Genomic DNA, 16,168 nt, shown 5'->3' on the forward strand with positions numbered 1-16,168 from the left:
GAGTCATGAGTATTTTAAGATGAATAATTTCCTCAAAAATGAACACAATTAACTCAACAGGAGAGGCCTGGAAGGGTAAAAGAGGCTCTTAATACTTGGAAATTGAATCAGTTACACATCAGATCAGTCTCACAGAGTAAGGTTTAAACTGGTTTTGTGTAAATTAAAATGAAGTCAGTAATTCACAGTATGAGTCCATACTTGTCAATCTGTACATCCCTGGACACATCACACAATGTATGTTTTTTAAGTTGTCTGGCTAGGACACATTCAACACATATTTGTCACAAAAATGCAAAACACTGGAGACAGGTCTTGTGTTGTGACCATAGAGAATGATAGAGGCCTCTAGTGGCCAAAAGGCCGTATTAGCATGGGCAGCTCCATTGAGAGCTTCCACCATTTTAATGGGGTCAACTGGGCTGGACTTCCAACTTCAATGGTTAATCCCTCCTCGTGACCCTGTTGGAGTTATGTCCAATCAGGTCATCAGGAGGAATCACCCAATTGCGAAGAAGAAAATGTACTACTTCAAAATGAAGATACCCATGCTGTCAATGCCCATGCCTCAATGCCCATTCTGTCACAGACTCTATAATTGCACAGATACAAAGATGAGTCCTCTATCTATCTCTATGGTTGTGACCTTCCATCCATTACAAAATGTCTCAAACACCTCAAAGCCGCAAACATGTCCAAAGTTGATGATGTAAAGAACTATACATGCTTAATAAAACAGAACTAGAATAGTTATTACTAAAAATGACAAAAATTACAATAAAGCTCAGAAGACTGGAGTGCTACATCATGTCACAGCACTATAGGAAGCAGAACAGTCCTTTTTCATAAAACATATAGACTATTGGCTGAAAATGTCACTTTATGAACAAACGTTGTAATGCTTGGGATGGATAACACTTTAGTTCTTCAAATCCACTCAAAATCCATTCCTTTAGTTAGACTGTTTGGTTGTATTGAAGCTGTGGGTCTCTTGAAGGCCACAGGGAATGCTGAAATGATGTAAACACCATTTTCCAAGTGGTTTAGTTACAGATCTTCTCTGTCATTGCCCTCTGAGGGTAGAGAAGAGAGAGTAGAGTTGGTGGATTAACATGATATTGACAAATAATTGCATTATATGCCTACCTTGCTGCAAAAACAAGACATAGGAATGGTTATTACAAAGCTTTCTCATAGAACAGGCCTACGATTAAAGGGCCATCTGGGAAAACAAAAACAAAGCGTTCACTCATCCCTGTTTTGGTAAGACATATTCTCCAAGAATCACTGTCTATCATGAAGTCCAAAAATGGATGTACCAATCCCAGATTGCCCTGTTAATTTGAGGTGACAGACAGAACTACATGCCTATGCTGACATGCTGTATGATGATGCTAAAATCACTTCCTAACGGATAGGCTAAAGCCATAATCTGAGGAGAACTCATTCGGCTGTTTCCACTAGCAAAACAGATGACTTATAGTCAACCAAAAGCAGAAAAGCTAAATGCTCAATCCATCACACTGTCTTATGTTAACAAGGTAGATTTCCCCTCATATTGCATTGTTGACATAATGTCTCATTGTTATTTATAAGTAGAATCTGTACTTCATAATGATGATAACAGAGGACTTTTATTGTATACCTCAGAGCTCCTACCTTCATCGGTTCAGATGTAATGAAGTGCTGCACTAAAGAAAACAACTTGAAAGTGACATCATTCTTATGTATGGCTGACTAGACTGCAATTTCACTTATAATGGTTATATAAACCAAACTTTAAAAACATTTTTTTTACAAAGACTAACAATTTCCTTTTATGATTCAAATTTGGGAAATAAGTAGTGCATCACTAATTCCAATGACTGTGGCAAAGGGAACAATTAAAGACAAACAGCTATTATATACTTATCTTATACTAGACTGTGATTTAGTCATTATGTTCTATGCCCAGAGAGTGATTCTGTATAATCGCCCAGGTTGTGGTTTGAGCAGACACACTTGTGGTGTGAAATAACAGTGACAATCCACTGCTTCTGTTTTATGACAGTAAAGCTCCTCCTTCATTGAACTACAGCAAAATTAGACCATCTAAGTCTGAATGACTGCACTACAGTATGTGAAGGATATTCCTTCATAAATGAATATCCAGACACCCCCTGCACTACACTGCATTCGGAAAGTATTCAGACACCTTCCCTTATTCCACATTTGGTTATGTTACAGCCTCATTCTAAAATGTATTAAATATTTTTTCCTCTCATCAATCTACACAAATAGCCCCATAATGACAAAGTGAAAACAGGTTTTTAGAAATGTTTGCATATGTATAAAAAAAAAGGAAATAAAAGAAAAACCTTTTTTACATAAGTATTCAGACCATTTGTTATGAGACACCAAATTGAGTTCAGGTGCATCCTGTTTCCATTGATCATCATTGAGATGTTTCTACAACTTGATTGGAGTCCACCTGTGGTAAATTCTATAGATTGGACATGCTTTGGAAAGGCACACACCACTCTATATAAAGGTCCCACAGTTGACAGTTCTTGTCAGAGTAAAAACCAAGCAATGAGCTCGAAGGAGTTGGTCGTAGAGCTCCGAGACAGGATTGTGTCGAGGCACAGATCTGGGAAAGGATACCAAAATATTTCTGCAGCATTGAAGGTCCCCAAGAATACAGTGGCCTCCATCACTCTTAAATGGAAGTAGTTTGGAACCACCAAGACTCTTCCTAGAGCTGGCCGCCCGGCCAAACTGAGCAATCAGGGGAGAAGGGCCTTGGACAGGGAGGTGACCAAGAACCCGATGGTCACTCTGGCAGAGCTCCAGAGATCCTCCGTGGGGATGGGAGAACCTTCCAGAAGGACCACCACCTCTGCAGCACTCAATCCAAACCAAATCAGGTCTTTATGGTAGAGTGGCCAGACGGAATCCACTCCTCAGTAAAAGGCACATGACAGCCCGCTTGGAGTTTGCCTAAAGGCACCTAGAGGACTCTCAGACCATGAGAAACAAGATTCTCTGGTCTGATGAAACCAAGATTGAACTCTTTCGCCTGAATGCCAAGTGTCATGTCTGGAGGAAACCTGGCACAATCCCTACAATGAAACATGGTGGTGGCAGCATCATGCTGTGGGGATGTTTTTCAGCGGAAGGGACTGGAAGACTAGTCAGGATCGAGGGAAAGATGAACGTTGCAAAGTACAGACAGAGATCCTTCATGAAAACCTGCTCCAGAGCACCCAGTACCTCAGAATAAGGCGAAGGTTCACCTTCCAACAGGACAACGACACTAAGCACACAGCCAAGACAACGCAGGAGTGGATGCGGGACAAGTCTCTGAATGTCCTAGAGGGGCCTAGCTAGAGCCCGGACTTGAACCCGATCAAACATCTCTGGAGAGACCTGAAAATAGCTGTGCAGTGATACTCCCCATCCAACCTGACAGAGCTTGAGAGGATCTGCAGAGAAGAATGGGAGAAACTCCCCAAATAAATAATGTACCAAGGTTTTAACATCATACCCAAGAAGACTCGAGACTGTAATCGCTGCCAAAGGTGTTTCAACAAAGTACTGAGTATATGAATACTTATGTAAATGTAATATTTCAGTGTTTAATTTTTTATACATTTACAAAAATTTCTACAACCTGTTTTTGCTTTGACATTATGGGGTATTTTGTGTAGATTGATGAGGAAAAATAAAAATGTAATCCATTTTAGAATAAGGCTGCAACGTAACAAAATGTGGAAAAGGGGGTCTGAATACTTTCCGAATGCACTGTACGTATATTAATAAAAACCTCCCATCCAAGTGTAACAGAGTTAATATCGTAAGCTCACCCCTAGGGTTGCAAAATCCAGGTGACTTTCACCAAATTTGCTGGTTTTCCAGAAATCCTGGATGGAGGAATCTTCCAACCAGGATTTGAGAAAAAAAGGGAATTTTGGGAAAGTTACCGAAATGTGCAACCCTACTCCCCACCACACCTCCTCTCTCACCAGGGGCTCCAGTTCTGAGTGCTCGATGAGGCTGAACTCAGAGATGAAGTAGTAGTAGTGTTTGTAACAGGTATTGATGTGAGCCTCGGCGCCCATGCTGCAGATGCTGTCAAAGTGGTGGATGTAGACATGCACAAAGACCCGGAAAAGACGGCTCAGAATCTTCTTACACACCTGCTGGAAGTTCTTAGGGAAAGGAACACCTACAACAAGAAGGATAGAGCAGTTAATGAGGAGGAACACTGGACAGTTAGTTACCTTATAATTAAGCATTGAGCCTTTGCAACCCCATTAAATTCCTTTTATAGACCATCTCTGGATGCATGAATGAAAACCTGTTTGTAACTTTCAGAATATCATTATGTTCCATAATTATGTTCTATTATTTTTCGATAATTGCTTTTTTTTTTTTTTAAACTAGGATTAAAACACAAATCACATGAGTTTCCATTGAAGATCATTTAAACCCACACACTGGACATCAGTATCCATTACATCAGGTATTCCCAAACTAGGGTACGCGCAATACCGTCAGGGGTACGTCAAACAAAAATGTCATTCACATTTTTTTTTTAAACAATAGTAATTCTTCACATTTTCAAATCCTGGATGGAGGAATCTGGGGAAAGTTACTGAAATGTGCAACCCTTTGGGGCTATACATTTGGGTGAGTTTTTTTCCCCCTCGCCTGAGTAGCCTCATTTCACTGCCAATTTAAAAAAAATAAACCATCTAGTTTTCAGCAAAATAACTACACAATGTCAAATACAGGTAGCCTAGTCAAATAATTAACATCCAATCACATTAACATTGCTCTCTCGCAGGAATTCCACTAACGTTCCATATGTAGCTGCTGCTCATTCAGTTTGCTCAGAAATTGATAAATGGTTAAAAAAAGTAAGGCCCGCGTCCATAGAGACACATACAGTACCAGAACTACTGGTAGTACTGCTACTACCAGCAGTACGACACCTGCACCTGTCGATGACACAAGTTATTCTGCTTCCACGAGCACATCCAATGCAGCATCAGTAATTCTACATTTGTTGTTAGCCCAGCTAGTATGGACACTGACAGTTGTGAATCTGATGCAGCCGAAGAGCTACTGCCCCCTTACCCGGGAAAGACATCAGACAGGGACGTTGGACCATCGAAGAGGCGCAAATATGATGAGAACTACATTGATTTGGGGTTCACATATATTGGGAGTAGTGCCTTTCCCTCAGCCACAGTGTGCTATATGTGCAAAAGTACTATCTCACAACTCGATGAAACCTTCACTCTTCCGCAGACATTTAGAAACAAAACATGCCAATTTGAAAATTAAGCCACAGGACTTTTTAAAGCAAGAATTAAGACGACTTTCGAGTAGTAAGACATGTATAAAAGCAACAGATACCATTAATAAGAAGGGTCTATAAGCGGTGAGGTACTGAGTGGCTAGGACAGGCAAGCCTTATACTATTGTGGAGGACTTAATTCTTCCTGCTGGGACAATGCTGGGGGAAAAGGCCCAAAAAACTATACAGACAATGCCTTCATCAAACAACACGGTTTCACGACGCATCAATGACATGGCAGGAGATGTTTTGAAACAATTACTGCTTCGCATACAAGTCAGTGAATTCTATGCTTTACAGCTGGATGAGTCAACAGACGTGGTGGGCCTGGCACAGCTCCTTGTATATGTCCGTTACGTTTATGGGGGTTCAATTAAGGAAGACATCCTTTTCTGCAAATCACTGGAAACCAGGACAACAGGAGAGGATATTTTTAAAGTACTGGACAACTTTGTGACATCAAATTAAATTTGTTGGTCAAGATGTGTTGGTATCTGTACTGATGGCGCAAAAGCCACGACAGGGAGACACAGTGGAGTGGTAAGGCGCATACAAGCATTTGCTCCCGACGTCACTTGGGTACACTGCAGCATCCACCGAGAGGCTCTTGCTGGCAAGGGAATGCCTGACAACTTGAAAGCCGTTTTGGACACAGCAGTGAAAATGGTTAACTTTGTTAACCTTTACCTCATACCCATCCCGGATCTGGGAGCATCCTCATCAAAAAAGCTGACTAGCATAGCCTAGCCTAACGGGACAGGGATATAGCTAGGCCCCTGAACTCTCGTGTATTTTCTGCACTATGCAATGATATGGGCTACGACCATGTAGCGCTTTTACAACATACAGAAAGAAGTGCACTGGTTATCAAGGGGCAAAGTAATTGACACGTTTTTTTAATTGAGAGAGGAGCTTAAAGTTTCCTTTACTGACCATCATTTTAACTTGTCTGACCGCTTGCATGATGACAAGTTTTTCACACGTCTGGCCTATCTGGCTGATGTTCTCGTCTGAATGATCTGAATCTAAGATTACAGGAACTCTGCGCAACTATATTCAATGTGCGGGACAAAATTGAGGATATGATTAAGAAGTTGGAGCTCTTCTCTGTCTGCATTAACAAGGACCACAGATAGGTCTTCCCATCATTGTATGATTTTTTGTGTGCAAATTAACTCAAGCTTACGGACAATGTCAAATGTGATATAGCGATGCACCTGCGTGAGTTGGGTGCGCAATTACACAGGCACTTTCCCGAAATGGATAACACAAACAACTGGATTTGTCATCCCTTTCATGCCCTACTTCCAGTCCACTTACCAATATCTGAACAAGAGAACCTCATCGAAATAGCAAAAAGCAGTTCTGTGAAAATTTAAACAGAAGCCACTGCCAGATTTCTGGATTGGGCTGCGCTCAGAGTATCCTGCGTTGGCAAATCTCGCTGTAAAGACACTGATGCCCTTTGCAACCACGTACCTATGTGAGAGTGGATTCTCGGCCCTCACTAGCATGAAAACTAAATACAAGCACAGACTGTGTGTGTAAAATGATTTAAGACTGAGACTCTCCCCAATACAACCCCACACTGCAGAGTTATGCGCATCCTTTCAAGCACACCTTTCTCATTAACCTGTGGTGAGTTATTCACAATTTTCGATGAACAATAAGGTTTTATATGTAAGATGGTTATATAAAAGAGCAAAATTATTGAATATTATAATATTATTATTTGTGCCCTGGTCCTATAAGAGTCACTTCCCACGAGCCGGGTTGTGACAAAAACTCACACTCACTCTTATGTTTAATAAATGTGTCGTATAGTGTGTGTGTGGCAGGCTGACTCTGGTGCTAGAGGGGGTACGCAGCTGGAGGTTTGAAGGGAAACCACTGCATTAGATAATCTCCCTCCCCAAACAGAGGTTGATGACAACCCTTTAACAATGAACAATAGACTCAGAGTACCCCATTCAATTTCTTCTAAATGCCACCCTCATTGTATAATTAACCTATCCTTGAACCTTTCTAGATACATTAAAGGTATTGTCAGAGAAGGTGGAGTATGATGCAACATCACAGATGCATTCACTATCATCCACATCAAAGAGCTTTCAATTTAATTACTGCTGTAAAATGTTCTGTACATTGACGTTCTATAGGACCATTACAGTTGAGAATGTCTCCTGAACATCAATATACTTTTGCACCCTGAAGCACCATTATATAGCTAGTAGCTTCCATAGTCACACACCCCATAGATTCAACTCTAACTTCAAAGACAGTCCCCCTACAGAGGAGTCCCTCAGGGTTTAGTATGAGGTCCTCACACACCTACTCTTGTGGGGAAGATGTCCTCATTGTTGATGTTGGTCTCAATCCAGTCCATCAGCAGGTTCATGTACTTCAAGGCAGGCAGCTTGGTGGGCTTCTTGTAGTCGTCTCCGTCCTGCCACCGGTACTCATAGCGCAGGCCCCCAGACATGATGGGGCAGGTGCGCTCGGTGCAGAACTCGCTGACCGTGCCGTAGATTAGGTTGATGCGGTTGAAGAAGTCCACCACATGCACGGCGATCCAGTCATTGATGTTCTCTCCTTCAGGAAGCTGGACCACTTTCCTCAGGTCCAGGCCGGACTTCAGAGAGGCCTGGGCCTTCTTGTATAGTTCAAAGCGCTGGGTCCCAGGCTCGAAGCGCTTCCGAGGCCTGAACGTTTTGTCTTTGCTGAAGACTTGTCCGAGACAGAGCGCCATTGTCTTAATGGTGGACTCTATGTTGATGTGTGGGCCTAATGGACAGTGTGTGTGTGTGTGTGTGGGGCGGGGGGAGGGGGTTCCTGAGAGGTGATTGGACAGGTTTCACGAACATAAGTTTGTTCAGGTTAAGGTGTTCTCTGAGGAGTTCTGAGGGCAGTGACCTCTACATTGGGGACGGTTGGGAATGCAGGGACATTTCTCTGAAAAATGGAGAAAACAACAAGAAAGGTCATGAGAAGTTAGAAAGGCTTCTACCCCCATTATATCATGCCTGCAAACAAAGTACCACAATACTATCATGCCTGCAAATTAGGCAACATGATAGAAATCAGCAAACTAAATCAGCAAATAATAAACAGTATTGTCAGCTTGTTTACAAAGGAAATAGCTTGAAGGACTTGATAAGCAAAGCATGTTGTGATTGTGGAACTGCTCTGAATATAAAATATGACCCCAAATATGAGGACAAACCAACAGTGGAGTGTACAAGAATCCATTCGCGGCATTCATTTCTGGTGGCTGCTATGTAAAATAAGTTGAAGGTTACAATACTGACAACCACCTGGCCCTTGAAATAGGTCCTTTTATGTATGTATGTATGTATGTATGTATGTATGTATGTATGTATGTATGTATGTATGTATGTATGTATGTATGTATGTACAGTTGAAGTCAGTAGTTTACATACACTTACGTTGGAGTCATCAAAACTCATTTTTCAACCACTCTACAAATTTCTTGTTAGCAAACTATATTTTTGGCAAGTGGCTTCAATATATCCACAATTTTCCTACCTCATGATGCCATCTATTTAGTGAAGTGCACCAGTCCCTCCTGCAGGAAAGCACCCCCACAACATGATGCTGCCACCCCTGTATTTCACGGTTGGGATGGTGTTCTTCAGCTTGCAAGCATCACTCTTTTTCCTCCAAACATAACGATGGTCATTATGGCCAAACAGTTCTATTTTTGTTTTATCCAACCAGAGGACATTTCTCCAAAAAGTAAGGCCTTGAAATACATCCACAGGTACACCTCCAATTGACTCAAATGATGTCAATTAGCCTATCAGAAGCTTCTAAAGCCATGACATAATTTTCAGAAAATTTCCAAGCTGTTTAAAAGCACAGTCAACTTAGCGTATGTAAACGTCTGACCCACTAGAATTGTGATTCAGTGAATTATAAGTGAAATAATCTGTCTGTAAATAATTGTTGGAAAAATGACTTGTGTCATGCAAAAAGTAGATGTCCTAACCGACTTGCCAAAACTATAGTTTGTTAACAATAAACTTGTGGAGTGGTTGAAAAACGAGTTTTAATGACTCCAACCTAAGTGTATGTAAACTTCCGACTTCAACTGTATAAAGGGCTGTGGTCAAAAGTTATGTATGTACAGTGGGGCAAAAAAGTATTTAGTCAGCCACCAATTGTGCAAGTTCTCCCACTTAAAAAGATGAGAGAGGCCTGTAATTTTCATCATAGGTACACTTCAACTATGACAGACAAAATGAGAAAAAAAATCCAGAAAATCACATTGTAGGATTTTTTATGAATTTATTTGCAAATTATGGTGGAAAATAAGTATTTGGTCAATAACAAAAGTTTATCTCAATAATTATTTTACTGCTCTAGGGATGTAATTATAGTTTGGATAATCTTATTTACTATTATGTATTGATTTTTACCTTTTTTTTCACTCTTAATGTGATACGCAAAGTAGAGAACACCAGAAGAATGATAATTTAATTACCATAGTGAATTATTGTAATGTTTGTTTATGTGCCAATTAATCCCATAAGGGATGGGTTGCCAACTGGTGATTTGACACAAAAATAACATTTAATTAATTTCATTGATTCCAGCATGATCTAATACTGAAATCCGATCAGAGGGATATAATCAAGGGTATTTGACTTAATTAATGGCATGGTGCACTTCACTAAGACATTTTGGGTAGTACTGGGAAGTCAGCTGTTCTTTAAGTAATCTGTACGTGAAACATTCAGACGTATCTTCTATCCACACGCTCAACAGAAACATTTACTCTAACTGGCCATATGACTCCAATGGAGAAAATCAATTCAAATGCAGCACCTTGAGTTGTTTAGCACCTTTACTATTGACATGATACCTGATCTGCACCTTTTATACCTGCTGTAAACTGTGTACGTGACAAATAAAATGTGATTTGATACAATATTGACAGAGGTGGAACATGGACAAATTGACTGAGGATGTTATGGAGAAAGCTGCTCGGCTGGCTATAGGGATGAACAGACCGGAACACAGTATACATACTGCAACAGTCTCAGAGACATCATTTTGCAGTGTCCTGGGCTGATTAAGGATCAAACAGCCTGAATGGGTTTGCCATTTCCCTTTCAGACAGTCAATGTTACACAGAGGGAAAGTCACCATCATCTGGTCATCTGGGGGTCAATGGGATGAAAAGTGGGTCCTCCAGACCTGCCTGTTTATTACACTAAATTACTTGTTGATCATTAAGGTTAATATCAATATTAGAATCTCAGTATGATAGGCCAAACGGCAGACTAAAAAGGAGGGAGGAAAAAGGTAAGGGGAGTAATTTAGAGGATGAGTCATCAGAATACCTAGAGTATCAATCATGTCCTCCATAGAGAAGAGTGGTGTGGTGTGTTAATAGTCCTGAACTGACTGTGGATCAGATCTTACGGAGAACTCTCAAACAAAACACAGCAACTCTGCCTTTCTGAATTATAGAAGGAGTTCAGTGCAGGTCAGTGGTAGCCCACTGAGTATCTAGCTTCTTGGCTCCATGGTTTAGAAGGTTTACTTTTCTTTACTGAGTTAGTTTCCATGACGGAGTTTCATGCGGAGAGCTCTGAGAAGTCAAGCCAAAATTACAGCTCTCAAGAAGTCATACAGATATGGTTTCAAAAGGTATACTGAATAAAATACAAACAGTGTGATGTTCGAGAATAGTTTTGAATCTGCTGTTGCTCCTTTCATCCATTCTAAATGACAATGTCTGGTGGTGATGTGACTATATCCGCATTTATGTCCCACGTCCCGTTTCACACAGCAGCTCTCAACACTTCCTGGGTTTGTTATTGGGCAGCTTGTGTGGTTGAACTGAGCACCAGTTTCTGTTTTTACAGTATATACACCGAGTGTACAAAACATTAGGAACATAGAAATAGACTGCCCAGGTGAATCCAGGTGAAAGGTATAATGCCATTGACGTCACCTGTTAAATCCACTTCAATCAGAGTAGATGAAGGGGAAGAGACGGTTAAAGAAGGATTTTTAAGCCTTGAGACAATTGAGACATGGATTGTGTATGTACGCCATTCAGAGGGTGAATGGGAAAGACAAAAGATTGAAGTGCCTTTGAACAGGGTATGGTAGTAGGTGGCAGGCACACCGGTTTGAGTGTGTCAAGAACTGCAACGCTGCTGGGTTTTTCCACACTCAACAGTTTTCCATGTGTATCAAGAATAGTCCACCATCCAAAGGACATCCAGCCAACTTAACACAAATGTGGGAACTGGGAAGCATTTGCGTCAACATGGGCCAGCATCCATGTGGATCACTTTTGACACATTGTAGTCCATGCCCCGACTAATTGAGGCTGTTCTGAGGGCAAAGGGGGATGCAACTCAATATTATGAAGGTGTTCCTAATGTTTTGTCCACTCAGTGTAAGTCAAGCATATTTGTGTGCTCTGAGCCTGAACTTTACAAAGTAATCCAGAATGAGACAAAGTAGAAATGTTGAATTCCACCTGGTTTAGTGTAATTTTACTGTAGTTTTGCTCTCAGATTGTAGCAGAAACTTGACAAAGAGCTTCAGCTCTCACTACTCAGAACAGTAGGCCTAAAGTATGACTGTCATTCTTCTTCTGGACAGCTTCCTCCACATCTGTATGGTGTTTGTTACACAGTATGTGTGGTGTGAACAGGATCTTCCTCTTCCTCAGTACTTCACATCTATTATCTCTAGTGGATCATTTCCATTAGAGGCATTGGGTATTCACTTGGGGAATGACCATATGACAGAAGGAGCTGGTGCCACAACTGGATAGGTAACTGACTTGATGATGGCCACTACACTCCCTTAGTTTTGGTATCTAAGTCTAAATCCATAGCAGTCCCACAAATGTGAATACCAGTCATGGGCAGTAAACCTCAGAGTCATTTAATAACAGTGACAGTGCACATAAAATAAATGTCTATATAGGCCAAGGGATAGGGGATATGCCTCCTTTTTTTTTTGATTATGACCTCACTGCTTCTCAGTGACTTCATGCCTCTCCAGTTACAGACTGGTGCATGTCTGATCATGTATGTGGGACGGTGGACCAGGTCCGCTATGCACCCTGCATACTTTACTGATTTTCCATGGAATTTCCTTCTGACACTGGAGAATAACAATAGCTCTTTCAAGGTCCTACAAAAATACTGTATGTGGGAGAGAGAAAACAGTAGCTAATGCACAGGAACAAATTCAGTAAGATCTAGTCATATGGAACAAAGAGAAAGAGCGTGAGAGATAAAAAGAAAGGGGAAAAGTTTCCCCACAGTACCTGGTCGGGGTCCGTGTGGATTGCTTGGAATGATGTGGGGAGTCTTTGGATGGCCAAGGAGAGTTCCGTGGTCAGCCCCCTTTACTTTAATTCCCTCTGGACAACGATCCAGGCAGATCTGTCCCTCTCCGGATCCTATGGAGACTCTCTCCTTCCCAGCCACCAACAGACCTTGAGGCTCCAACTTCACTCAGCAGCCAGCTACACAGCAGCGCAGACAAAAAAAGCAGAAAAAAAGTTGTTTGGCTTCTCTTCCTGTGAGTGATGTCACATCCTGACTTTGTCTGCTAGGACCCTGCTGTATCTCTCTCTCTGTGTGTGTGTGTGTGTGTATGTGTGTGTGTGTGTGTGTGTGTGAATGGAAGACCTACAAATCAACAGAGGAGGTTCCTGTACTATAGGGGCGGGAAGAAGCCACCTGGCCCTCTCTTCCACTCCTCTCAAACCGCTCAGCTCTGCTTCAGGACAAGATTCATCCCAATAAACCTCAACCTGATATCATTTCTATTTCATTGTCAAGATGTAACCAAATCCATCAATTTTGACTTGCATAAATGTATTGTCTGGTGCAACATACACAATCAAGCGTCACAAATCTACAATTTTTTTTTGACTCGAGCTACAGGAGACCTGGACTGTTCTCCATGCTCCTGTAACGAGTTTTAATATTGCCTTGTGTATTTTACCTAAATCCTTTCATTAGCTTTCATTACCATAGATTGTGAGTGTATCGATTGCTCTGTGGTATATTGCTCTGGCCTGTAGTACCTTCAAGTCAGACGCAGGAGTTCCCTCTCAGTATGTTTTGATTCTACTGAGGAGAGGTATGTGTAAATGCATATGTTATAAATGTTTAGAAGTAGTAAAACTTCATATAATTGTGATATAATGTATTTCAATAGTGTTGTGTTGCTAGCCAACCGTTTCTGATGAAATATTCTGCGGAAAGAGTTTTCTACGAAGTGGTGCAATTTTAGGCTAGCTAACGTTAGTTAACTTACATGCTAGCAGGCTGTCTGTAATGTAACTTCCCTCGTGCAGGTACTTGTTTGCATTACTTTTCCTCACGTTAGGTGTGCAGCATTGAGAAGCTCACCATTCAGTGCATTGCATGTATTCCATCCAATCCAGATAAATAAAAGACAACTACTGTCCATAGACCTGTTCGTTACAAATACAGCAGACTACAACGCAGAAAAGTAGCCAAACCGACTACACTCCCATCCGGCAGGCGGGACCGGTGCATCAAGGCTCAGACCAACAGACTCCTAAACAGCTTCTATCCCCAGGCCATAAGACTGTTAATTGGCTAACAACTACAGCTCTCTCACAGACTATACATACGGACTATATGCCCATCCACAGGTCTCTACGGGATATGGTAGTAGGTGCCAGGCGCACGGTTTGTGTCAAGAACTGTCACACACATTTCCGTGTGTATGAAGAATGGTCCACCACCCAAAGCCAACTTGACACAACTGTACATTTATATTCCTGCACGATCGGACATATATATATTCATTTTCTTCTTCATTTGTGTGTATTGTTAGGTATTACCGCATTGTTAGAGGTAGAAACAAGCATTTCGCTGCACCTGCGATAACATCCGCGAAATGTGTACAGCCTATTTAATAAAAATAAACCTCTACTAAATCAAATAATGTTGAACATTGTTAATCAAAGTGTATATTACTAAATGATGAGTTCTGTATCTCACAGCTGCATTGAAGAGATGTTTAGGGAATTACAGGTGAAGGGCCCCCTGCAGGGATCCATAACATCCACAGGATGTCATCAGCTACATATCTTGCTTCCAAGGGCTCAGAAATGAGAGAAGTCCCTCTTGAAATCCAGAGCTTAAAAAGAAGTCCCACATAAAATAAGTAATTGCCAATAATCAATGATGAAATTCATGTTCGATTTCTAAAAAATGTGTGCAAGGCCAAGCTTTAACTGTATGTGATTAGGATCACTGGGATATAACTAAATTGTACCCCTTACAGTAGGCTACGGTGTCAACTGTCAAAATATGTCAATAGTGTAATTGTAGCCATCTGAAAGCCACAGCTTTCAGACGGGACTGTAGGCCTAAAGCGGTGTAATAAATGGTACATTGGGTGGCCTATAAGTGATGGGTTAGTTTAGGAGATCATTAAAACAGGTTTTTGAGTGTATGTTAAAAAAAAAAATATATATATATATATTTTTTTTTTCTTCTCAGTTTGGGCAGACAATCAATGTCCTGATCAGTCTCAGCATGCACATTGGTACGGGTCTAAACTAGTTCGACTGAAAAAAGACTCCACCTTTTCCTTTAACCGCCCACCCTTTCCTGTTTCATCAAAAAAGGGAGTGCGGTAAAATCGTTTTTACGAGGGTTGCGTTCAGTTTGATTAAACGTTCGCTACGTTGCCTAACGGCTTCTGCTGAACGGAACGTTCTTCAGAGTTCTTGAACAGACTGAATACGTTTGGTGGGTGTGGCGGGGTGTGGCTTGAAGAAATGAGTGACATTTATAGCGAAGCGGCCATGCTGACAGGGTTCCCCAACCCCTTTTTTAAACTTCGTTTCCGTTTAATTGAACATTGCGTTACCTTTTTTTCGTACTGAACTCAGCCCTGAAGGAGGACACACCACACCACTTGTTTTAACGGTTCTTTCTTCTAACTCCTCACGCTCTCCACCACTTTGTTCCAGGTGGGTAACACTTTTATTTCACTAATTATAGCATACTAGCTGTTCTGTATAAAATTCATTTGGGAATTAAACTTATTTTTCTAGTTTAACTATTGTAAAACAGGTAACCTATTTGGCTGCAGGCAATCTACAGTATATGCTAATTGTTGGCTGTCACTGTAGTCGCCTATTATATTACCATGCATATGATTAGTTATGGTAGGGGATTTGAAAACCACTTAACTTGATAAACTTTGTCAGTGAAGTTACACATTTTATTTTTGTATCTGCGTCATGTGGCTATGCAGACCCTATTTCCTACAACGTTGACCGTTTTATTGTCAACATCACTGCGCGCATTGGCTACAAAGTGTTTGAATCAACGTCTCAACGTAATTTGTGAACGTATTGTGACGTGGAATCTACGTGGGAAATACATTGGATTTGAAAAAAGTCATCAACGTAAACGGTTGATTGGAGTGTAAAATTTCAGCCATAGGATTACGTCATCATGGTAACCAAATTTGAACAGAGATAAACCTTGTATAATATATGTTGAGTTTTACCTTTAAAACAATGTCAGACCTTTGACTCCACTTACCAGAAGGAAAAAATATATAAGCAGAGCAGCATTTCCTACTGGAAAATGTATCTATCTACATCTACCCTTCAGTTTCCCATCCAGGGTTTTAACCAAGCCCAGCCCTACTTAGCAATGCTATTTGTCACTGCCTATTAACAATGTGCTATAGTGAGAATGACTGACGGGTTTTTGAGATATCTTCACTTAAAACCTAAATAAGTTCACTGCTGCTATTGAAGTCATT

General features: G+C 41.0%; 2 protein-coding genes across 3 annotated transcripts in view; one reads left to right on the forward strand and one right to left on the reverse strand.

The window, feature by feature from the left end:
* Window positions 1-71: 71 nt before the first annotated feature.
* Window positions 72-13,848, reverse strand: mob3c (MOB kinase activator 3C). Of its 2 annotated transcripts, none has more exons than XM_055940766.1 (5): window positions 13,762-13,848; window positions 12,666-12,866; window positions 7,676-8,296; window positions 4,005-4,207; window positions 72-1,073 (listed from the first exon to the last, which is right to left on the reverse strand). In XM_055940766.1, exons 3-5 carry the CDS (start codon window positions 8,091-8,093, stop codon window positions 1,044-1,046), a joined length of 651 nt encoding a protein of 216 aa, XP_055796741.1. In that variant the 5' UTR covers window positions 8,094-8,296; window positions 12,666-12,866; window positions 13,762-13,848; the 3' UTR covers window positions 72-1,043. The 2 variants fall into 2 exon arrangements, with proteins under 2 accessions (XP_055796741.1, XP_055796740.1); XM_055940765.1 differs by having other exon boundaries at window positions 13,667-13,802.
* A 1,415-nt stretch (window positions 13,849-15,263) lies between these two features.
* The window catches only part of LOC129867397 (elongation of very long chain fatty acids protein 1-like), a 32,102-nt gene continuing 31,197 nt past the window's right edge, over window positions 15,264-16,168 (forward strand). The window contains exon 1 of the mRNA XM_055940768.1: window positions 15,264-15,362. The gene's annotated coding sequence lies outside the window, so the exon portion shown is untranslated. The remainder of the gene's footprint in view (window positions 15,363-16,168) is intronic.

Source organism: Salvelinus fontinalis, chromosome 12, assembly GCF_029448725.1.
Source record: "Salvelinus fontinalis isolate EN_2023a chromosome 12, ASM2944872v1, whole genome shotgun sequence".
NCBI lineage: Eukaryota > Metazoa > Chordata > Actinopteri > Salmoniformes > Salmonidae > Salvelinus > Salvelinus fontinalis.